The following is an 18,913-nucleotide window of genomic DNA, read 5'->3' as shown; positions in this document are numbered from 1 at the left end:
GGAAACCCAAGGACTGGTTGCTATGAGTCGGGTCCAACTTGACAGTAGTGAGTTTGGTTTTTTTGGTTTTAGATAGACCGTGTTTGGAACTTTGGCTCTGTGTGATCTTGGACAAATTGTTTCATATTTCTGTGCCTCAGTTTTACCATCTCTAAATGGTGAAGAGAATACCTTTTACACAGGGAAATATACAAAGTGCAGAAATGTCTTGCAAATAGTACTCAAGAAAAAATTGTGTATTACACCTCCTCCTCACTTATCCACTATCGTATTATCCAACATTTTGCATTTATAACAATAGTAAAAAATCTACTATCTGATTGTTTTGCACATTGATGACATACATCTGTCAGTAACAAATGCCGAGGTAGTAATTGAGAGAGTAACCCTGGTTGTGATGGTTAATGTTATGTGTCACTTTGGCTGGGCCTTGATTCTCAGTGGCTTGACAGTTGTGTGATGATGTAATTTGACAGTGACATAATGATGTAGTCACCCTCCATTTTGTGATCTGATATGGTCAAATGCATTGTCATATAATGCCACTTGTCACAATGACCTGGCCTTTGGAACGTAGCCACGTTATTAAATGCAGAGTGAATGTATTACCAGCTTTAGGTCTTAATGTCCTCATCTGTAAGATAAGGGATTTGGGTATGTCAGTGCAGTGGGAAGTGTATTCAAGACCATGTATAGGGTTGACAGACAATGGTTCTATAAAGTGTATTTATATGTTCTGCAAGAACTCCCAGGTGTATAGTAGAGCTGACAAGGGACAAGGTTATAGTCACTTCTTGGTCACAGCCAGCTACCCAGAGGGTGCAAGTTGTTGAATCTGTGGGCTTGGGACCATACATAGTCACAGGGGACATCAAGCTCAGTTGGCATAACATACTACATGAAACATTGTTCCACCTCTTACTTTGTTGACTAGCGACTGGGATCTTAAAAGCTTGCAGGCAGCCATCTAGATACAACAGTGGGACTTTCCTCATCCAGAACAAAGAAGAATGAAGAAAACCAAAGATTCATGGAAACAATTAGTCCTAGCAGCTGGTACACCATGTGATCCATAGCCTATAGGACTATGAGACCAGAAGAACTGGATGGTGCCCGGCTACCACTGTCAACCACTTGGAGGGGGATCTATGTAGGGGATCATGGATAGAGAGAGAGAACAATGTGGAACAAAACTCAAAATCATTTGGGAAAGAAAAAGAAAAGGGGGCCAGGTTTGTTGGTCTGATAGAGCCTGATGGAACCACTGAGACAGCTGCCCTTCAGGTGTGGAATTGAACCCACACTTGGGGCTTCCAAAGCCTTCCAAAAGATAGGCATGTGAGTTGAACATTTACCTGAGGTAGATACACTCGTTGGAGAAAACAATCATGGGAGAAAGAATGGCTGTTTATGTACAGGGAGACAGCTCAGGGGGCAGGAGTGCATGGAGGGATGGACACAGGGAGGAGGTAACTATCAGGAGGAAGTAGGAGGGGAGCTGTTGCATTGGGGTAAATTGTAGTCCATGTCATGAGACAAAGTGTATGTGAACTGCTATATGGAAAGTGAATTTGCTCTGTAAACTTTCACCCAAATCACAATAAAAAAAAAATATAAGGGATTTGGACAAATGATTTTTGGTGTTTCTTCCAGCCCTGAAATATTGAGTTCCTATATTGTCTAATTTAAGAAAAACAAGCCAAATCATCTCAATTTATTTAAAATAACCATGTTTTTCTTAATCCAGGTAACACCTATTCCTGAACTATTCCTAACTGCAGTGAAGCTCAGTCATGACAACACAGGTGCTAGATACTTACATCTGGCAAGAGAAGACAAAAATAATTTATTTAGGTATGTGGTACATGTAAGAGCATGGTCTAAAAGTGTTTCTATTTAAAATACCATACATTAATAGCTTGAAGTAATAGCTCAGTAAAGTTTTGTTTTCATTGATAGACCAAAAAAACCAAACTCACTGTCATTGAGTAAATTCAACTTGTAGCGACCCCTCCTTGGGTTTCCAAGGTGATACTCTGTGGAAGTAGATTGCCCAGTCTTCTTTCTGAGGAGTGGCTGGTGGGTTTGAACCCCAGCTTTCTGGTTAGCACTCAAATGCTGTAGGCACTGCTCCACCAGATATCCCTCATTGATAAAGTATACCAAAAATATAAGGAAAAGATTACATGAATTTATATTCTTAGTTATATACATTAAAATTTTATAGTCTGAAGGAATGATCTTACACATTATAATTGCTGTTGTTGTTATGTGCCGTCGAGTCGGATCCGACTCATAGCGACCCCTCCTTGGGTTTCCAAGGCAGTATCACTACAGAAGTAGATTGCTCCATCTTCCTTCCGAGTAGTGGCTGGTGGGTTTGAACTGCCAGCCTTCTGGTTAGCAGTCAAGTACCTTAACCACTATGCTGCCAGAGCTCCCACATTATAGTTACAAAACATTTTATTGAAAAATTGTAATATTAAAATGATTAATCCTAATAATCTGAGGAAATTACATTTTAAATGCTGTATTAGTCTTGGGTTAGCACAGTGCCTAAGGCACTTGACTGCTAACCAGAAGGCTGGCGGTTCAAATCCACCAGCCACTCCTCGGAAAGAAGATGGGGCAATCTACTTCTGTAGTGATACTGCCTTGGAAACCCAAGGAGGGGTCGCTATGAGTCAGGTTCAACTCAGTGGCACATAACCACAAATAACAACAACAATCTCTACAAAAGTAGATTGCCCAATCTTCCTTCTGAGGAGTGGCTGGTGGGTTTGAACTGCTAGCCTTCTGGTTATCAGTCAGATGCCTTAGGCACTACGCCACCAGAGCTCCCTTATTAGTATTAATATTTTTAAAAGCTGTATTAGTATTAAAATCTATTTTTAGTATTAAGCTTAACCCTTTTTCATTTGTTCTCTTTTTTTCTTTGTCTTAGTGTACAGTTTCGAACAACTCCAATGGATAGTACTGGTGTTCCACATGTTCTTGAGCATACAGTTCTTTGTGGTTCTCAGAAATATCCTTGTAGAGATCCTTTCTTTAAAATGTTAAATAGGTCATTATCGACTTTTATGAATGCCTTCACAGGTGAGACTCATTTCCTGAAACTAAAAAACTAAGAATAAATAGGGTAGTTGGCACCATGTGGATTAGAGTAATTTACCTGTCTGCCTAGATGAAAGATCTTGGAAATTTTGTCCTTTAGGTAAGCAACATGGTAGTCGGATTATAAAAGTGAGGTGTTTAGGAAATGGTATGTGAGTTTTTTCTGGAAAAGGTCAAAGCAGTTTTCTCTGGGGAACATTGCTACATTTTGGTGATGCAGGTGTTGTTTGAGCCTTACTTTGGGGAAATATGAAGATAGTAACTAGTCTGATGATGTGAACCGAGAGGTGCTATTAAGCAAAGTATCTATTCTTGAAAGAGCAAAATTAAAAGAGTAAATTAAATTCCCTTATAGAATGAGATTATTTTTCAGCATATCTCTAGAGGAACTTAAACTGTGCAAATATTTACTGAGAGAATTAACACTGAGTGCTCATTAAGTGCCAGACCCCACGTTGGGTCTGGAAAAGTAGAAACTCAAGGGTAAGCAAAACAGTGATAATATCAAGGTCATGGATCAAAGCGTGGAACTGATATCATTTGTTCCATTGATATTTTACCTTCTTTTTTATGGTGAAATTAGGTTTGAAAGTAAGGAATTTTATCAGGAATTTGTTGTACCTTAACATCTTACTTTTCATTTGTACCCAGCTAGTGATTATACTCTGTATCCGTTTTCCACACAAAATCCCAAGGATTTTCAGAATCTCCTCTCAGTGTATTTGGATGCAGCCTTTTTTCCATGCTTGCGGGAACTGGATTTCTGGTATGTAATGATTCGTTAATTGATACAGACTTTAAATATGGGAGTCTTTGTTATCTCATAATTACTTATCATTGTTTAGGCAGGAAGGATGGAGACTAGAACATGAGAATCCAAGTGACCCTCAAACACCCTTGATCTTTAAAGGAGTTGTTTTTAATGAAATGAAGGGAGCATTTGTAAGTGTTTTCCTTTTTTTGTATTGTGTTATAATGTTGATCTTAGCTGTGTAAAATAGGAAATTTAAATAGGTTTGAAAGATAGTTGACATTCTAGTATTTCATCTAATATCCTTAACCTTATGTAACTTCTTGAATTAGTTGGAGGGGCAGTGCTGTGTGCAGAAACCACAGAATGATAGAGGGGCCTGGCTCCTCCTGTTCTTTCTGGAACCCTGTGTTCTGTATGTGTAGGAGGTCTGTGAAGTAAAAACTGTTTTTATAATAATATTAAGACACCATTGTCTTTTTCACTCTTGTTCTTGCCCTCATGGAGTTTTCCACCAGTGACACTATGTTGTTGTTGTTGTTGTTGTTATGTGCCGTTGAGTCAGACCCGACTCATAGTGACCCTTCCTTGGGTTTCCAAGGCAGTATCACTACAGAAGTAGATTGCCCAACCTTCCTCCCAAGGAGTGGCTGGTGGGTTTGAACCGCCAGCCTTGTGGTTAGCAGTCAAGTGTTTTTTAGGCACTATGCTACCAGAGCTCCTTGTGACACTATAAGATAGAGATATCATAGCTTATTGAATACAGATGCACATATGAGAATCCAGCTGTCTTCTAATAGGCTGCACACTGAAGAGATTAAATGTAAAGCAGGGCTACTTTTCTTCATTATTTTTTTGTTTTGTTAATGAAAAATATTTTCCAAACAATATTAATGTTAATATGTAATGATGGGCCTTAATACCTGGATCAGTTACTGTTTTTAAAATGTCTCAGTTTTAATTTCTAATATGGAAAATTCATATTGTATGTATTATAAACCTACATTTCTAATATAGAAAAACTATTTTACATACCTATAAATCTAGAGAAATCATATAATCAAAAGTGGGAACCTCACTAATTTTTAGGCGTATAAAAGGGTCTTAAAATCAAAAAGTTTGAGACCTGCTTTCCTAGTTCTTCATTATCATTTTCCATCTTAACTTCAAAGTCTGCCCCTGATCTGTGCCAGTATATCTGAAGTGCTTAGAGTTGCTTGTATTTACTGTGCTGTTTCCTGATTTCTTACCTGTGACCTCTTTCAGCTGAAAAACTGTTTCTTATCCTTTAATGCTCAATTAGGGTGTCACATGTTTCAAGACACTTTGTTGAAATTCAAATTAGGGTAACTTCCTCTGAAATCCCATAGAGTCTCCATTTCTCATACAGTTAGTGGGCAAAATGAATCAGTACTTCCTTCCTAATTTCACTGTGTCCTTCTCTTTGCTTTCAGTTGTGCAATTATTGATTACCCAGTATATACTGACAAGTAAATTTCCTTTCTCCTCAGAGAGAGCCAGTCCTTGGCCCTGATACATAGGTTATTAATAAATTGAATGCTTACATTAATCAATATTGCGTAAATGTCCATGTTTATGGTTAAACAGTTTTAATTTGCAAGATGTTATAGTTATATGCTCCCAGAATGTGATTTTTTTGCTGTATTGTAATGTAATAATGTGTGTGTATGTATATATATTTTTTCATTTTTATTGTTTATTTTTTAATTTGAAGACAGATAATGAGAGGATATTCTCACAGCACCTTCAAAATAGACTTCTTCCTGACCACACTTACTCAGTGATCTCTGGTGGTGATCCATTATGCATCCCAGATCTTACATGGGAACAGCTTAAACAATTTCATGCTACTCATTATCACCCGAGTAATGCTAGGTAATATTTCATTTTTAAAGTTTAATGGTAGATTGTTAATTTGCATGCTTGCATTATCTTATATTAAATGATGTGGTTTCATTCATATTTAACAAAGAAATATTTGCTTAAGAAATACATAGTTTTAGATAAAATTCTTTGCTTAATAGATTCACTGTCTGATTTATGTGGACATTTCATTTAAAAAAGTCTATAATGATACATCTTCGACAGTACAGTACAGTGGTTAAAAGCTCAGCCTTTAGTCACACCTGAAGGAGAATCCTGGGTCTGCTGCCCTCTGACTTAGTGAGCATTAACCTCTTTGTGTCTCAACTTTATTATGTTATTACGTGTATGCTGGGAATACATATCATGAATGGCATCTGCCTCATAAAGCTAAAGGAAATACTCTGTGTAAAGCATTTTAGCACTGTACTTGTGACATAGAAATACTCTATAAATGATGATTGTAGTTATTAAACCTTGTTGTTTGAAAAGTTTCTAGATACTTCCTTTTTGATAAGTTTCTGGTTTCATATACAGTCATACCTCAGAGATATTTTGGGTTCAGTTCCAGACCACCACGTTGTTATTGTTGTTAGGTGCCGTTGAGTCATCTCCGACTCATAGTGTCCCTGTGCACAGCAGAACAAAATACTGCCCAGTCCTGTGCCAGCCTCAGGATCCTTGATGTACCTGAGCCTGTCGTTTCAGGCAGTGTCTATCCATCCTGTTGAGGGCCTTCCTCTTCTTTGTTGACCCTCTACTTTACCAAGCATGATGTCATTCTCCAGAGAATGATTCCTTCTGACAGCATGACCAAAGTAGGTGAGACAAAGTCTGGGCATTCTCATGTCCAAGGAGGATGCTGGCTGTACTTCCTCCAGGACAGATTTGTCAGTCCTTTTAGTAGTCCATGGTACTTTTAGCATTCTCCAATACCACAACTCAAAAGCATCAACTTCTCTTTGGTCTTCCTTATTCATTGTCCAGGTCTCACATGCATAAAAGGTGATTGAAAATACTATGGCTTGGGTTAAGCGCACCTTCTTCAAGGAGTCATCTTTGTTCTTCAGCACTTGAAAAAGGTCCTTTGCAGCAGATTTGCCCAATGCAATATGTCATCTGATATCTCTACTGTTGCTTCTATTGGTGTTGATTGTAGAGCCAAGTAATATGAAATTCTTGACAACTGCAATCTTTTCTCCATCCACTGTGAAGCTGTTTATTGGACCAGTTGTGAGGATTTTTGTTTACTTTATATTGAAATATAATCCATACTGCAGACTATAGTCTTTAATCTTCATCAGTGAGTGCTTCAAGTCATCCTCACTTTCAGCAAGCAAAGTTGTGTCATCTACCTATCGCAGGTTGTTGATGAATCTTCCTCCAATCCTGATGCCATGTTCTTCTTCTTTATATAATCCAGCTTCTTGGATTACTTGCTCAGCATACAAATTGAATAAATATGGTGAAAGGATATGACCTTGACACACTTTCTTCTTGATTTTAAACCATGCAGTATCCCCTTGGTCTGTTCGAATGACAGCCTCCTGATCTATGTACAGGTTCTTCATGAGTACAATCAAGTGTTCTGGAACTCCTATTCTTCTCAATGTTATACACAATTTGTTAGGATCCACACAATCAAATGTTTTTGCATAGTCAATAAAACATAACTAAATATCTTTCTCATATTCTTTGCTTTCAGCTAAGATCCATCTGACAACAGCAGTGATATCCCTTGTTCCATATCCTCTTCTGAATCTAGCTTGCATTTCTGGAAGCACTCTGTCATTCTACTGCTGCAACCATTTTTGAATTATCTTCAGTAAGATTTTACTTGCATGTGATATTAATGATATTGTTCAATAATTTCCACATTCATTGGGATTACTTTTCTTTGGGATGGGTCCAAATATGGATCTCTTCTAGTCAGTTGGGCAGGTAGCTGTCTTCCAAATCTTTTGGCATAACTGAGTGAGTGCTTCCAGCGGGCATCCACTTGTTGAAACATCTCAATGCATATTCCGTCAATTCCTGGAGCATTGTTCTTTGCCAATTCCTTCAGCGCAGCTTCTACTTCTTCCTTCAGTACCATTGGTTCTTGATCATATGCCACCTTCTGAAATGGATGAACATTGACCAATTCTTTTTGGTCCAGTGACTCTGTGTATTCCTTCCATCATCTTTTGATGCTTCCTGCATCATTCAGTATTTTGCTTGTAGAATCTTTCAGTATTGTAACTTGAGGCTTACATTTTTTCCTCATTTCTTTCAGCTTAAGAAATTCCAGGTGTGTTCTTCCCTTTTGGTTCTCTAACTCCAAAGAACACATTTCATTATAGTAATTGGCTTTTTCTGCTCAAGCTGTTCTTTGAAATTTTCTATTCAGCTCTTTTATCTTGTCATTTCTTTCATTTGCTTTAGCTACTCTCCACTCAGGGGCAAGGTTCAGAATCTCTTCTGACATCCATTTTGGTCTTGTCTTCTTTTCTTGCCTTTTTATGACCTCTTGCTTTCTTCATAGATGATGTTCTTGATGTCATCCCTCAAGTCCTCTGGTTGCAGTCATTGGTGTTCAATGCATCAAATATATTCTGTACATGGTGTCTAAATTCAGGAAGGATTTTATTAAGGTCATATTTTGGCTCTCGTGGACTTGTTTTAATTGTCTTCAACTTCAACTTGAATGTGCATATGAACAGTTGATAGTCTGTTCCACAATTAGCTCTTGGCCTTCTTTTGGCTGAAGATACTGAACTGCTCCATCGCCTCATGCCACAGATGTAGTCAATCTGATTCCTATGTATTCTATCTGATGAAGTCCACGTGTATAGTCATCACTTATGTTGTTGAAAAAAGGTATTTGCAATGAATAAGTTGTTGGTCTTGCAAAATTCTATCATGTGATCTCCAGCATTATTTCTATCACCAAGGCCATCTTTTCCAATTACCAGTAACTCTTCTTTGTTTCCAACTTTTGCATTCCAGACCACCACAATAAAGTGAGTATCACAATAAAGCGAGTCACACAAATTTTTAGGTTTCCCAGTGCATATAAGAGTTATGTTTACACTATACTGTAGACTATTAACTATGCAGTTCAATTATGTGAAAGCTTCAAATATGGTGAGAATTAGCAAAATGACACAAAGACACGAAGTGAGGACAGGCTGTTGGGAAAATGTGCCAATAGACTTGCTTGATTCAGGGTTGCCACAAATCTTCAATTTGTAAAAAACACAGTTTCTACAAAGTGCAGTGAAGTGAAACATGATAAAATGAGGTATGCCTGTATAATACAACACTAGTTATAGTTTAAAATAAATCAGATATTAATATAAAATCGAAATTTCAAGATTAAGTATAAAAATGCCAAAAGTTTTAATTGTGAAAACTTTCAAGCATTCAGAAGAGAGAATAAAATAATGAACCCCATAGGAAAAAAAAAAAGCAGATTATTTTCTTTGCTGAAAGAATTTGAAATAAATTACACCCATGATAGTTTACCTCTAAGTAAGTGAGTATGTAATCCTGAAATACAAAAACATTTTCTTACATAACATAATAGACTTTAGAAGAAAATTATCTTAAAATTATCTAATTATCTAATTGATTATCTAATACTTATTTCATATTAAGATTTTCCTGGTTGTCCCAGAAATATTTGTTTGATCCAAATAAGGCCCACATACTGTATTTCTTGTTTCTCAACCAGTTGCCAACAAGTAAATTTAGATTCATAGTGATCTCTTGTGTGTCAGAGTAGAACTGTGCTGCTTATGGTTTCCAATGGCTGTTTTTTCAGAAGTAGATCACCAGGGCTTTGTTCCGAGGTGAATGTGGGTGAACTCAAACCTCCAACCTTTTAATTAACAGCCGAGTAGGTTAACCTTTTGCAACACTCAGCCTACTGACCTTTTAATGTAGAACAGTGGCCCTTCTTTATTTCATTGACTTGTTGAAGAAATCAGTTCAAGTGTCTTCTGCAATTTCTTACCTTCTAGTTTGTCTGATTGCTTTGTGGTATTGGTTGATTTATTCCATTATTTTCTATATTTCCTGAGAACTGAAAGATCTAAAACCATGGTTAGAGTCAAGGTAAGCACTTTTCAAAAGAATATAAGTGATGCTCTGTATTACATTTCACATTACATCAGTTTCATCTAACATCTGTTAATCTGCAAAGAAGGATGCTAAAATTGATTATTTATTGAAAACTTGCGTTTTTCTTCCTGTACCTCAGGTAATTTTGTGGGTTGATATTCCGGTACTTAGTGAATATTGAGTTCCTTCTTAACCAATTAATGGCTTTAGTATTTGTTGATGATTGTTGCTTGAATCATTTATTTTATTAGTATTTACAAAGTTTTCTAATCCTGTAATTTTTTCTACATTTATTAGCTGGATTTCTGTAAAGAAGGCCTTTAGATCATCAACTGGGGTTACTGGGTTATCCTGAAGTACAATTATAATGGGAAGGGCAGGAAGAATGCTTCTTTCCTTTTACTGTCTAACTTTGGGAGAGATGGTGTAATAGCTACTGCCAGCGATGACAAAAGAGGCTCTTGTCTTTACTTTGTTTTGTTTTTAGTATTATGATCTCATAGAATTTTTTAAATGTACTTTTTGAACTTTTGTAATCAAATGCAATCTTTTTTTATGCTCAAATTGTCATAGCTATGCCTGGTGATGGTTTCTTTAAGCTCATCCTGTGTCTTTTTGACAGAGTCTCATTAGTCTTCAATAACTTGATTTTTGACCCCGTTTCCCCACCATAGGAGCTCTGGTGGCGTAGTGCCTAAGGCACTTGACTGCTAACCAAAAGGCTGTTGGTTCAAACCCACCAGCCACTCCTCGGAAGCTGGGCAATCTGCTTCCATAGTGATGCCGCCTCGAAAACTGAAGGAGGGGTCACTATGAGTTGGGTCTGACTTGATGGCACATAACAACAACACCACTCCCCACCACACACACATCCATCCCAGTCCCATATTCATCTTATATATTCCCTGCTCCAGATTTTCAGTTAGTCATTTCTTCAAGGAGTTTAGTTAGTTGGTTGGTAGTTAGTTAGAAATGGCTTTTAGAAATTAGTATCTGAACATTGGTGGTGGTGTTGTTATGTGCCGTCGAGTTGGACCTGACTCATAGCGACCCTTCCTTGGGTTGCTGAGGCAGTATCACTATGGAAGTAGGTTGCCCAACCTTTAACACCTTTATAGTAATTTTAAATAAAATAAAAGATGAGTTGTTGCCTTTTTTTGTTTGTTGTTAGCTGCTGTCAAGTAGTTCCAGCTCACAGCAACTCTATATACAACAGAATGAAACACAGCCCTATGCCATCCTCACAGTTGTTATTATGTTTAAGCTCATTGTTGCAGCCATTGTTGCAGTCCATCTTGTTGAGGGTCCTCCTCTTTTTTGCTGATCCTCTACATTTTATTCTCCAGGAACTGGTCCCTCCTGATAATATGCCCATAGTACATGAGATGAAGCCTTACCATCCTTATTTCTAAAGAACATTCTGGCTATACTTCTTCCAAGACAGATTTGTTCATTCTTATGGCAGTCCATGATATATTCAGTATTCTTTGCCAAAAAATAAAATTTTTGCCACAAATTTGCCAGCTTCATGTTTAATTAATTTCTTCAGCACAAGTTGTTTTGTTTTTGCAGTCAACTTTTTATTATGTAAAAAGCCTCTTTTGGGTGTTTGTATTTAAATAAGTGAAAAAAAAAAAATACATTCCTATATATAAATTTCACTTCACTATGGAGCTCTGGAGGAGCTCTGGTAGCGTAGTGCTTAAGGCACTTGACTGCTAACCAGAAGGCTGGCGGTTCAAACCCACCAGCCACTCCTCAGAAGGAAGATGGGGCAATCTACTTCTATAATGATACTGCCTTGGACACCCAAGAAGGGGTCGCTATGAGTTGGGTCTGACTTGACAGCATATAATAACAAGAACATGGAGCTCTGGTGGTACGGTGGTTAAAGCATTTGTCTCCTAACCAAAATGTTGGCAGTTCAAACCCACCAGCCACTCTACAGGAGAAATATGAGGTAGTCTGCTTCTGTAAAGATTTACAGCCTTGGAAACTCTATTGGGCAGTTACACTCTGTCTTATAGGGTTGCTGTGAGTTGGAATCGACTTGATGGCAGTGGGTTTGTTTTTTTTTTTTTTTTTTTTGGTACGGAAGCTGACTTTCATCAGCTGCTATATATTGTATATCTCCATTTCATGCAAAAACTTTCACTGTTCGATTTTAATCTTTAACTAAAATAAACTAATTTTTCTTCTCAAAATTTTAGGTTCTTCACTTATGGTAATTTTCAGTTAGAAAAGCACCTGAAACAAATTGATGAAGAAGCACTGAGTAAATTTCAGAAAATTGAACCAAGTACCATGGTGCCAGCTCAGAAGCCTTGGGATAAGCCTGTAGGTCTACAGAATAATCAGTTTTTGAAAAAAAAAAATGCCTATTAAAATATATTTAAACTTGAATTTTGTATTAATAATAAGATTTGAAAATGTTTTTGTGGTCTGTACAATGTATTTAAGAGCTTTTCAAGCCTAAAGGATGATTCTTTATTTAAAAAGAAAGTTAATTTAGTGAAAAACTTCCTTGGACCAGCTCTCATATCCTAACAACCTATGCTAGTTTAAAACTGTTCAAACTCAGTGCTTATTTATAATGTCCTATCATTTTACAGAGGGAATACCAAATAACATGTGGCCCTGATTCACTTGCTACAGATTCCTCTAAACAGACAACAGTTAGTGTCAGCTTCCTCTTACCAGGGTAAGTATAAATTGTTAAAACTTATGACATTTGAAAAACAGTAGACCACCACCCAGGTTAGAATGTTAGGGAGTGAATTCTTTAATCAAGTATAAATTAATATATATTTAGAAGTCAAGCAGATTTCCAGAGTAGAGCAAAATATCAGGAAAGGTTTTACTACTAACATCTGAGAAGGTTTAGGGGAAAATCACTTTTGGTAGCTATCCGGAAGAAAAATAATTTACTTCTGTTTTAAAGTATTCATTGCTTAGAGGAAAGACTGGTCTAAAACAGCAGTTGTAAATGGATTAGAACTCACCAAGCACAATAAGAATACTATGAACATTCACTTCAGAGAAATATGGTACATAATAAAATTATGTCATTCTAGAGATTTCATAGACATGAGATTAAGAAAAGATATTTAGGAAAGGAAAGATGTTAACTTGCCTATGCATACTGGCTGTTCTGTCTGCCCTTAGTAGCTCTACAGCCTTGAACAAGTCCCTTAATCTCATTTCACTTTCTTATCTACTTTATAGTGTTGATATAATTGTGTAGATTAATTGAAATGACATGTGGAAGTACTTGGCATAGTGTCATGCGATAAGTATTAGATACCCAGTTAAATCAGTTTTGGTACCAAAAAGAAAACAATCACAGTGTATCAGTATATATGAATGCTTCGTAAGCTAAAAGGATGGTTATCTTTCACCCATGCAATTATAAAAATAAAGATTGAAAGACAAAGTTGTAATACAACTTCAACTTCTTTAGAAATAAAAGTGTTAATGGTGATTTTGAAATTATTATGAAGACCAACAGTTTTTTTTTTTTTTTCTGTTTTCTTCTCCCCCATTTCCCCATCCTCTTTTTAAATGAAGCATCACTGATGCATTTGAATCCTTCACATTAAATCTTTTGTCTTCACTCTTGATTGGTGGACCCAATTCTCCTTTTTACAAAGCCTTAATTGAATCTGGACTTGGCACAGACTTTTCTCCTGATGTTGGGTAAGTTTTATTACTAGATTAGATCAGTAGTTCTCAATTGAGAGTAATTTTGCCCTCCTGGACATACTTGTTAATGTCCAGAGAGTTTTGGTTATCACAGCAAGAGGGGACATCTGGCATCAAATGGGTAGACTCCAGGGATACTGCTAACCATGCTATAGTACACAGAGCCACACCCTTCTGTCCTAGAACATCCTACAGTGCACTGGACTAAGCCCTTCACCCTTAGAACATCCTGCAGTGCACAGGACCATACCCTCCTCCCCTAGAACATCCGTCAGTGCAAAGGACTACATCCTCCTTTTCTAGAACATCCAGCAGTGCACAAGACCATACCTTCCTCCTCTAGAGCATTATGTAGTACAGAGTACCACACCCTGCTGCCTAGAACATCCTACTATCCACACGACCATGCCCTTACCCTAGAATATCATACCATGTGTAAGACCACGACCTCCTCCCCTAGAACATTCTGTAGAATACAGGATCAAACCCTCCTACCTTAGAACATCCTACATTGCAGAGAACCATACCCTTCTCCCCTAGAATATCTTAGAGTCCACAAGACCATGTCTTCCTTCCCTAGAACACAAAACTATGCAATAGATTGGAGTTCTGGGAAAAGTTATTTATATAGCCCAGAAGGGGATATTTGGGGCTTGGGATTGGGGGAAGAGCATAGCTTTTCCAAGATCTCAGAATGTTCTGCTCTTGCCCTTTTTAAAAGTCAGGACACTGAATATTATTTGAAATTTTAAGGTTGACACTAAAGGACAAATACTGTATGAGACCACTATTAGAAAAAGTCAAGAAAAGATTTCACAAAAATGAAAATACTCTTTGATAGTTACAAAGGGTGGGTAAACTACTAACTAGATACATATTATCTTGTGTGGAGGGGAAAAAAATGAAGGAAGCAGGAAAGTATAAATGATATGATGTGAGAGACTCCACTAGCTGTTGATAGCTTTTTTTAAAAAAATCTTTTGTTGTTGTTGTTAGGTGCTGTCGAGTCAGATCCAACTCATAGTGACCCCTCCTTGGGTTTCCAAGGCAGTATCACTACGGAAGTAGATTGCCCCATCTTCCTTCCAAGGAGTGGCTGGTGGGTTTGAACCGCCAGCCTTCTGGTTAGCAGATTGTACAAAACTCAATAGTTTTCTTTTTCTAGGTTTAGTTTGCCATAATTCTAAGATTTCTGTTGATTTTCAGAAATAATAAGACATAATCTAAATTTGACTACTGATATTTGAGAAGTGAAAATCTGACAATACTATTTTACTTTTTTTTTTATGGAGGATTTGGATGTTTAAAGCTCAAAGTTCTATTCATAGAGTATTTGATCATTAGATATAAGTGAATGCTGAAAATTATATGAGTACTAATGTGTCATGTCTTTTTGGATTTTAGATATAATGGCTACACAAGGGAGGCCTACTTCAGTGTAGGCCTACAGGGAATTGCAGAAAAAGATATTCAAGTGGTCAAAAATATTATTGACAGAACAATTGATGAAGTCATAGAGTAAGTGCTTTGCAATGATTTGTTTTTATTCTTAATTCATTAATACTTTATTGTGAGGGCAAGATCCTTCTTAGTCTTGTGGCCTTTTCTTTATGTAATAAAGCATGTATTACTTCATGTTTAATTTTTTAAAAAAATATCTGCTACCTTGCATTTCTGAAACATTTTTTTCTTTCCAACATCTGTTATTTATTTTGTTCTGTAGAAAAGGATTTGAAGATGATCGAATTGAAGCTTTGCTTCATAAAACTGAAATACAAATGAAACATCAGTCTACCAGCTTTGGACTTACACTGACATCAGTATGTGGTTTCTCAACTGCCTCTTTTTCTTTTTACACTTTTATAATTAGTGGTTCTTGACAGTACTGAAAATACAGATTGATATTGATAGAGCCTTTCCTTTGAACTTTAAGTATGTGTATTTTCAGAAGGTTATATGATTTCAGATCTGATGTAAATTTACTCTTTAATTTTTTATAGTACACAGCCAGTCTTTTTATATTTTTTAATAATATATTGTCTGTCTTTTTATTAGCTTTCTGATGGTAGTGTATGTTTTTGTGTGAAGTAGGTTTACATAGAATAAGTGTAAGTAATGATTACATTTTCCAAAAATAATTTAAGCATGCACTTTTTATTTTATTAGAAAATAATATGGTGAACTTAGCTTCCCTTCTTCCAACCAAATAATGACTCAAATTTTGTTACAAATAGTCATCAGGGGTATTTTTAAATATAAAAGCTAAGATCTTAATAAAATGTAAATCCTTTGCTAATTCCTGGAGTATGTAGCATTTGTAGTATAATATGCATTGTGAATTTAAACCTCTTTGTCCCAGTACATAGCTTCTTGCTGGAATCATGATGGCGACCCTGTGGAACTCTTGAAATTAGGAAATCAAATGGTTCAATTCAGGCAGTGCCTTAAGGAAAATCCACAATTTTTGCAAGAAAAAGTAAAACAATATTTTAAGGTAAGAAAATTGAAGAATTTATAATTTTGAAGTTGAATTTTGTACTAATGAACATTGGGAACATAATGTACATTATATAAATCTATTTCTGCTAATGAATAGGTGTCATAATTTTTTGTTAATTAAAATATAAATGCTTATATTAACTTGAAAATTGTTTTCTAGATTATATGCAAGTTGTTTTTTGTATGTTAAATATGTGTATATATTTTATATGTGAATACATGTATTTATTTGTGTATCTACTAACAAAATATTTGCATATATTTTTGTTGTTTTAGTTGAATAATTATATAAAATATGAGAACAGTGAATATTTTGCTTGTTTTTTTAATGGAATTCTTTTGATGCCTGATCGTTTGTTTTCATAGATTTCTAGGCATTTATCCTTGGTTGTATGTATATAATCGTTAATATGTCTGAACTTAAAAATGTGCTACTGTTGTGAATAAGACTATTCAAATGTAACTCTATTGCAGTACATGCCATTGTTTTGGACATGGCACATAATTTGACCTGTAGTTTCTCTCAGTTATTATAAGTTATTTTACATAAAATTTCTGTTATACTCTGATTTTCTCATCTCTCTTTGTAGACTTACAAATGAGCATTTTGACTGTGTTTTAAATTATTGAAATAAATAAGAGAAGTTGGCCCCCGGGGATGGCCTCAGGGCCTCGGGCAGTCAGCTGCCACACCCAAGGCTGGCGGTGCAAACCCACTGGCTGCTCCCCGCCAGGTAGACTGGGCTGTCTCTTTTAGGAGCTCTGGTAGCATAGTGGCTAAAGCACTTGACTGCTAACCAGAAGGCTGGCAGTTCAAACCCACCAGCCACTCCTCGGAAGGAAGGTTGGGCAATCCTACTTCCGTAGTGATACTGCCTCGGAAACCCAAGGAGGGGTCGCTATGGGTCGGGGCTGACTCGACGGCACATAACAACAACAACAACAACAACAAGAGAAGCATGTTAAATCATTTAACATCTTTTGTTGTATTAGATCAACATTTTGTTGTTGCTGTTATGTGCCCCATCTTCCTTCTGAGGAGTGGCTGGTGGGTTTGAACCACCAGCCTTCTGGTTAGTAGTCAAGTGCCTTAGGCACTATGCTACCAGAGTTCCCATTTAGTTTGTCCTTAAATTTATAAAGTTCTGAATAGGGAAATTAGTTCTAATCTGTGAGAAATTAATAGTGTAATGAAGACTAGATAAAAAGCTATTTTATTTGGCATTATATTATATTTACAGTAAAATCAAAGATTTATAGTAATAAAAAGTATAGTTGTTTTCCAACCAAAATGTTGAATATTTATAATTTTATGGTTAAGACATAGTGGCTATGATAACAGTAATACTAAAAGTAATAATAACAGTATATACAAATTATGTGGTAACTGTATACTACATATGGTTCTATAACCATATTTGACTTCTATAATTTACTCTGCAAAACAACCCTTTGAAGAGAGTGATATTACATTTAAAAAATGGATAAATGGAATTATATAACCAAGATTACAATGACAGAAGCAGTATAAATTTAAGCCTTAATAAATTCTTGTTTTAACTTGACTTTTTTGTTATTGTTGTTATAGAATAATCAACATAAATTGACTTTATCAATGAAACCAGATGACAAATATTATGAGAAGCAAACACAGATGGAAACAGAAAAACTAAACCAAAAGGTCAATTCTCTTTCCTCAAAAGACAAGGAACTGATATATGAAAAAGGTTAGATACTTGATTTTGTTCTTAGTAATTAAGAAGATAGCCTCATAAGGTACATCCTGGCCTTCTCTTAAACCCAGAGACTTTCTCAATGAATTATTAGTTGGAGGCAAGTTGTAATATTTATTGAGCATCTATAAAGTTCCATCTCTACTCCCCGAAAATTTATACTGTGGTTTGGTGGGCAAGAAAGGAGTACTTGAAAAGAGTTTGCTTTAAAAAATTTATTCTATAAACTTTATGAATGCTTTCTACTTACCAGGTACTATAATAATGCCAATAAAATTCATATCATGTTTCAACTATAATTATCAAATGAACTCATAAGCTATGAGTTTAGAAGGAGGACAAGTCAGGGAACTTGTCAAGTTTTAGTGAACTAAGTAAAGGACTTGTGCTAGCTATGAAGCACAACTAGGATCTGTATATGTAGGCAGAGGTAGAGACCTGGAAATTGGACACTGTGCCTCTTGTTCAGAGGGTGATGAATAGATGGGTGTGGATGAAATAAAGTATTTGGGTAAGACTGAGACAAGAATGAAGAATTGAGACTGCTGAGTGTGTACTTCATTTATTAAGGTGGGAAGAATTGTGGAAAATTTTTGAGCAATAAAATGGTGGTGTTAGGATAATTTCAAGGAAAAAGAGAAATTAGAGAAAACTGTCAGAAGGCACTTAGAAACCTAAGCATGACATGAAGACTTAAGCTAGGATGGTTGTGGTAGGAGTAAAAACAAAAGCCTTGATTTAGGAGACCTTGTAAATGCTTATAGATTTAGCTGGAGTTAGGTAAGGGATATGGCAACAAGAGAGAAGGAAGGAATCAGAATTAATTCTTTATCACAAATAGGCTGGACTCTGGAAGAAAATATTTGCAAAATATCCAGAGAAACCTGTGAGAGCCAGAACTTGATGAGTCATCTTTGTTTTTCCAGGTCTCACAAGTTTTCTGCCTTTGACAGGGTGCAGTCTTCTATTTAGTTGAAAATATTTGAGTTTTTCCTTCCCTTGACAAGTTTCCACCTTACATAGGTTCCAATTTTCACAGGTTTTAATATATATATATATATATATATATATATAAGGACTACAGAGGTATATATGTTAAAAACTTTAATAATTCAATAATAGGAAT

The 18,913-nt window shown here is 36.1% G+C and overlaps 1 protein-coding gene across 1 annotated transcript in view; it reads left to right on the top strand.

The window, feature by feature from the left end:
- The window catches only part of PITRM1 (pitrilysin metallopeptidase 1), a 53,117-nt gene that overhangs the window by 6,159 nt on the left and 28,045 nt on the right, over nucleotides 1-18,913 (top strand). The window contains exons 3-14 of the mRNA XM_042781956.1: nucleotides 1,748-1,854; nucleotides 2,945-3,096; nucleotides 3,766-3,880; nucleotides 3,960-4,056; nucleotides 5,601-5,761; nucleotides 12,064-12,190; nucleotides 12,466-12,554; nucleotides 13,421-13,549; nucleotides 14,960-15,073; nucleotides 15,279-15,375; nucleotides 15,915-16,049; nucleotides 17,643-17,781. Coding sequence (XP_042637890.1) covers nucleotides 1,748-1,854; nucleotides 2,945-3,096; nucleotides 3,766-3,880; nucleotides 3,960-4,056; nucleotides 5,601-5,761; nucleotides 12,064-12,190; nucleotides 12,466-12,554; nucleotides 13,421-13,549; nucleotides 14,960-15,073; nucleotides 15,279-15,375; nucleotides 15,915-16,049; nucleotides 17,643-17,781 — 1,462 coding nt within the window. The remainder of the gene's footprint in view (nucleotides 1-1,747; nucleotides 1,855-2,944; nucleotides 3,097-3,765; nucleotides 3,881-3,959; nucleotides 4,057-5,600; nucleotides 5,762-12,063; nucleotides 12,191-12,465; nucleotides 12,555-13,420; nucleotides 13,550-14,959; nucleotides 15,074-15,278; nucleotides 15,376-15,914; nucleotides 16,050-17,642; nucleotides 17,782-18,913) is intronic.

The sequence above is a fragment of the Orycteropus afer genome, unplaced genomic scaffold (assembly GCF_000298275.1).
Source record: "Orycteropus afer afer isolate SDZICR_OR568_19922 unplaced genomic scaffold, OryAfe1.0 scaffold00203, whole genome shotgun sequence".
In the NCBI taxonomy this organism is placed as follows: Eukaryota; Metazoa; Chordata; class Mammalia; order Tubulidentata; family Orycteropodidae; genus Orycteropus; species Orycteropus afer.
The sequence above is the reverse complement of the archived record's forward strand: the minus strand, read 5'-3'. Positions and strand labels throughout refer to the sequence as shown.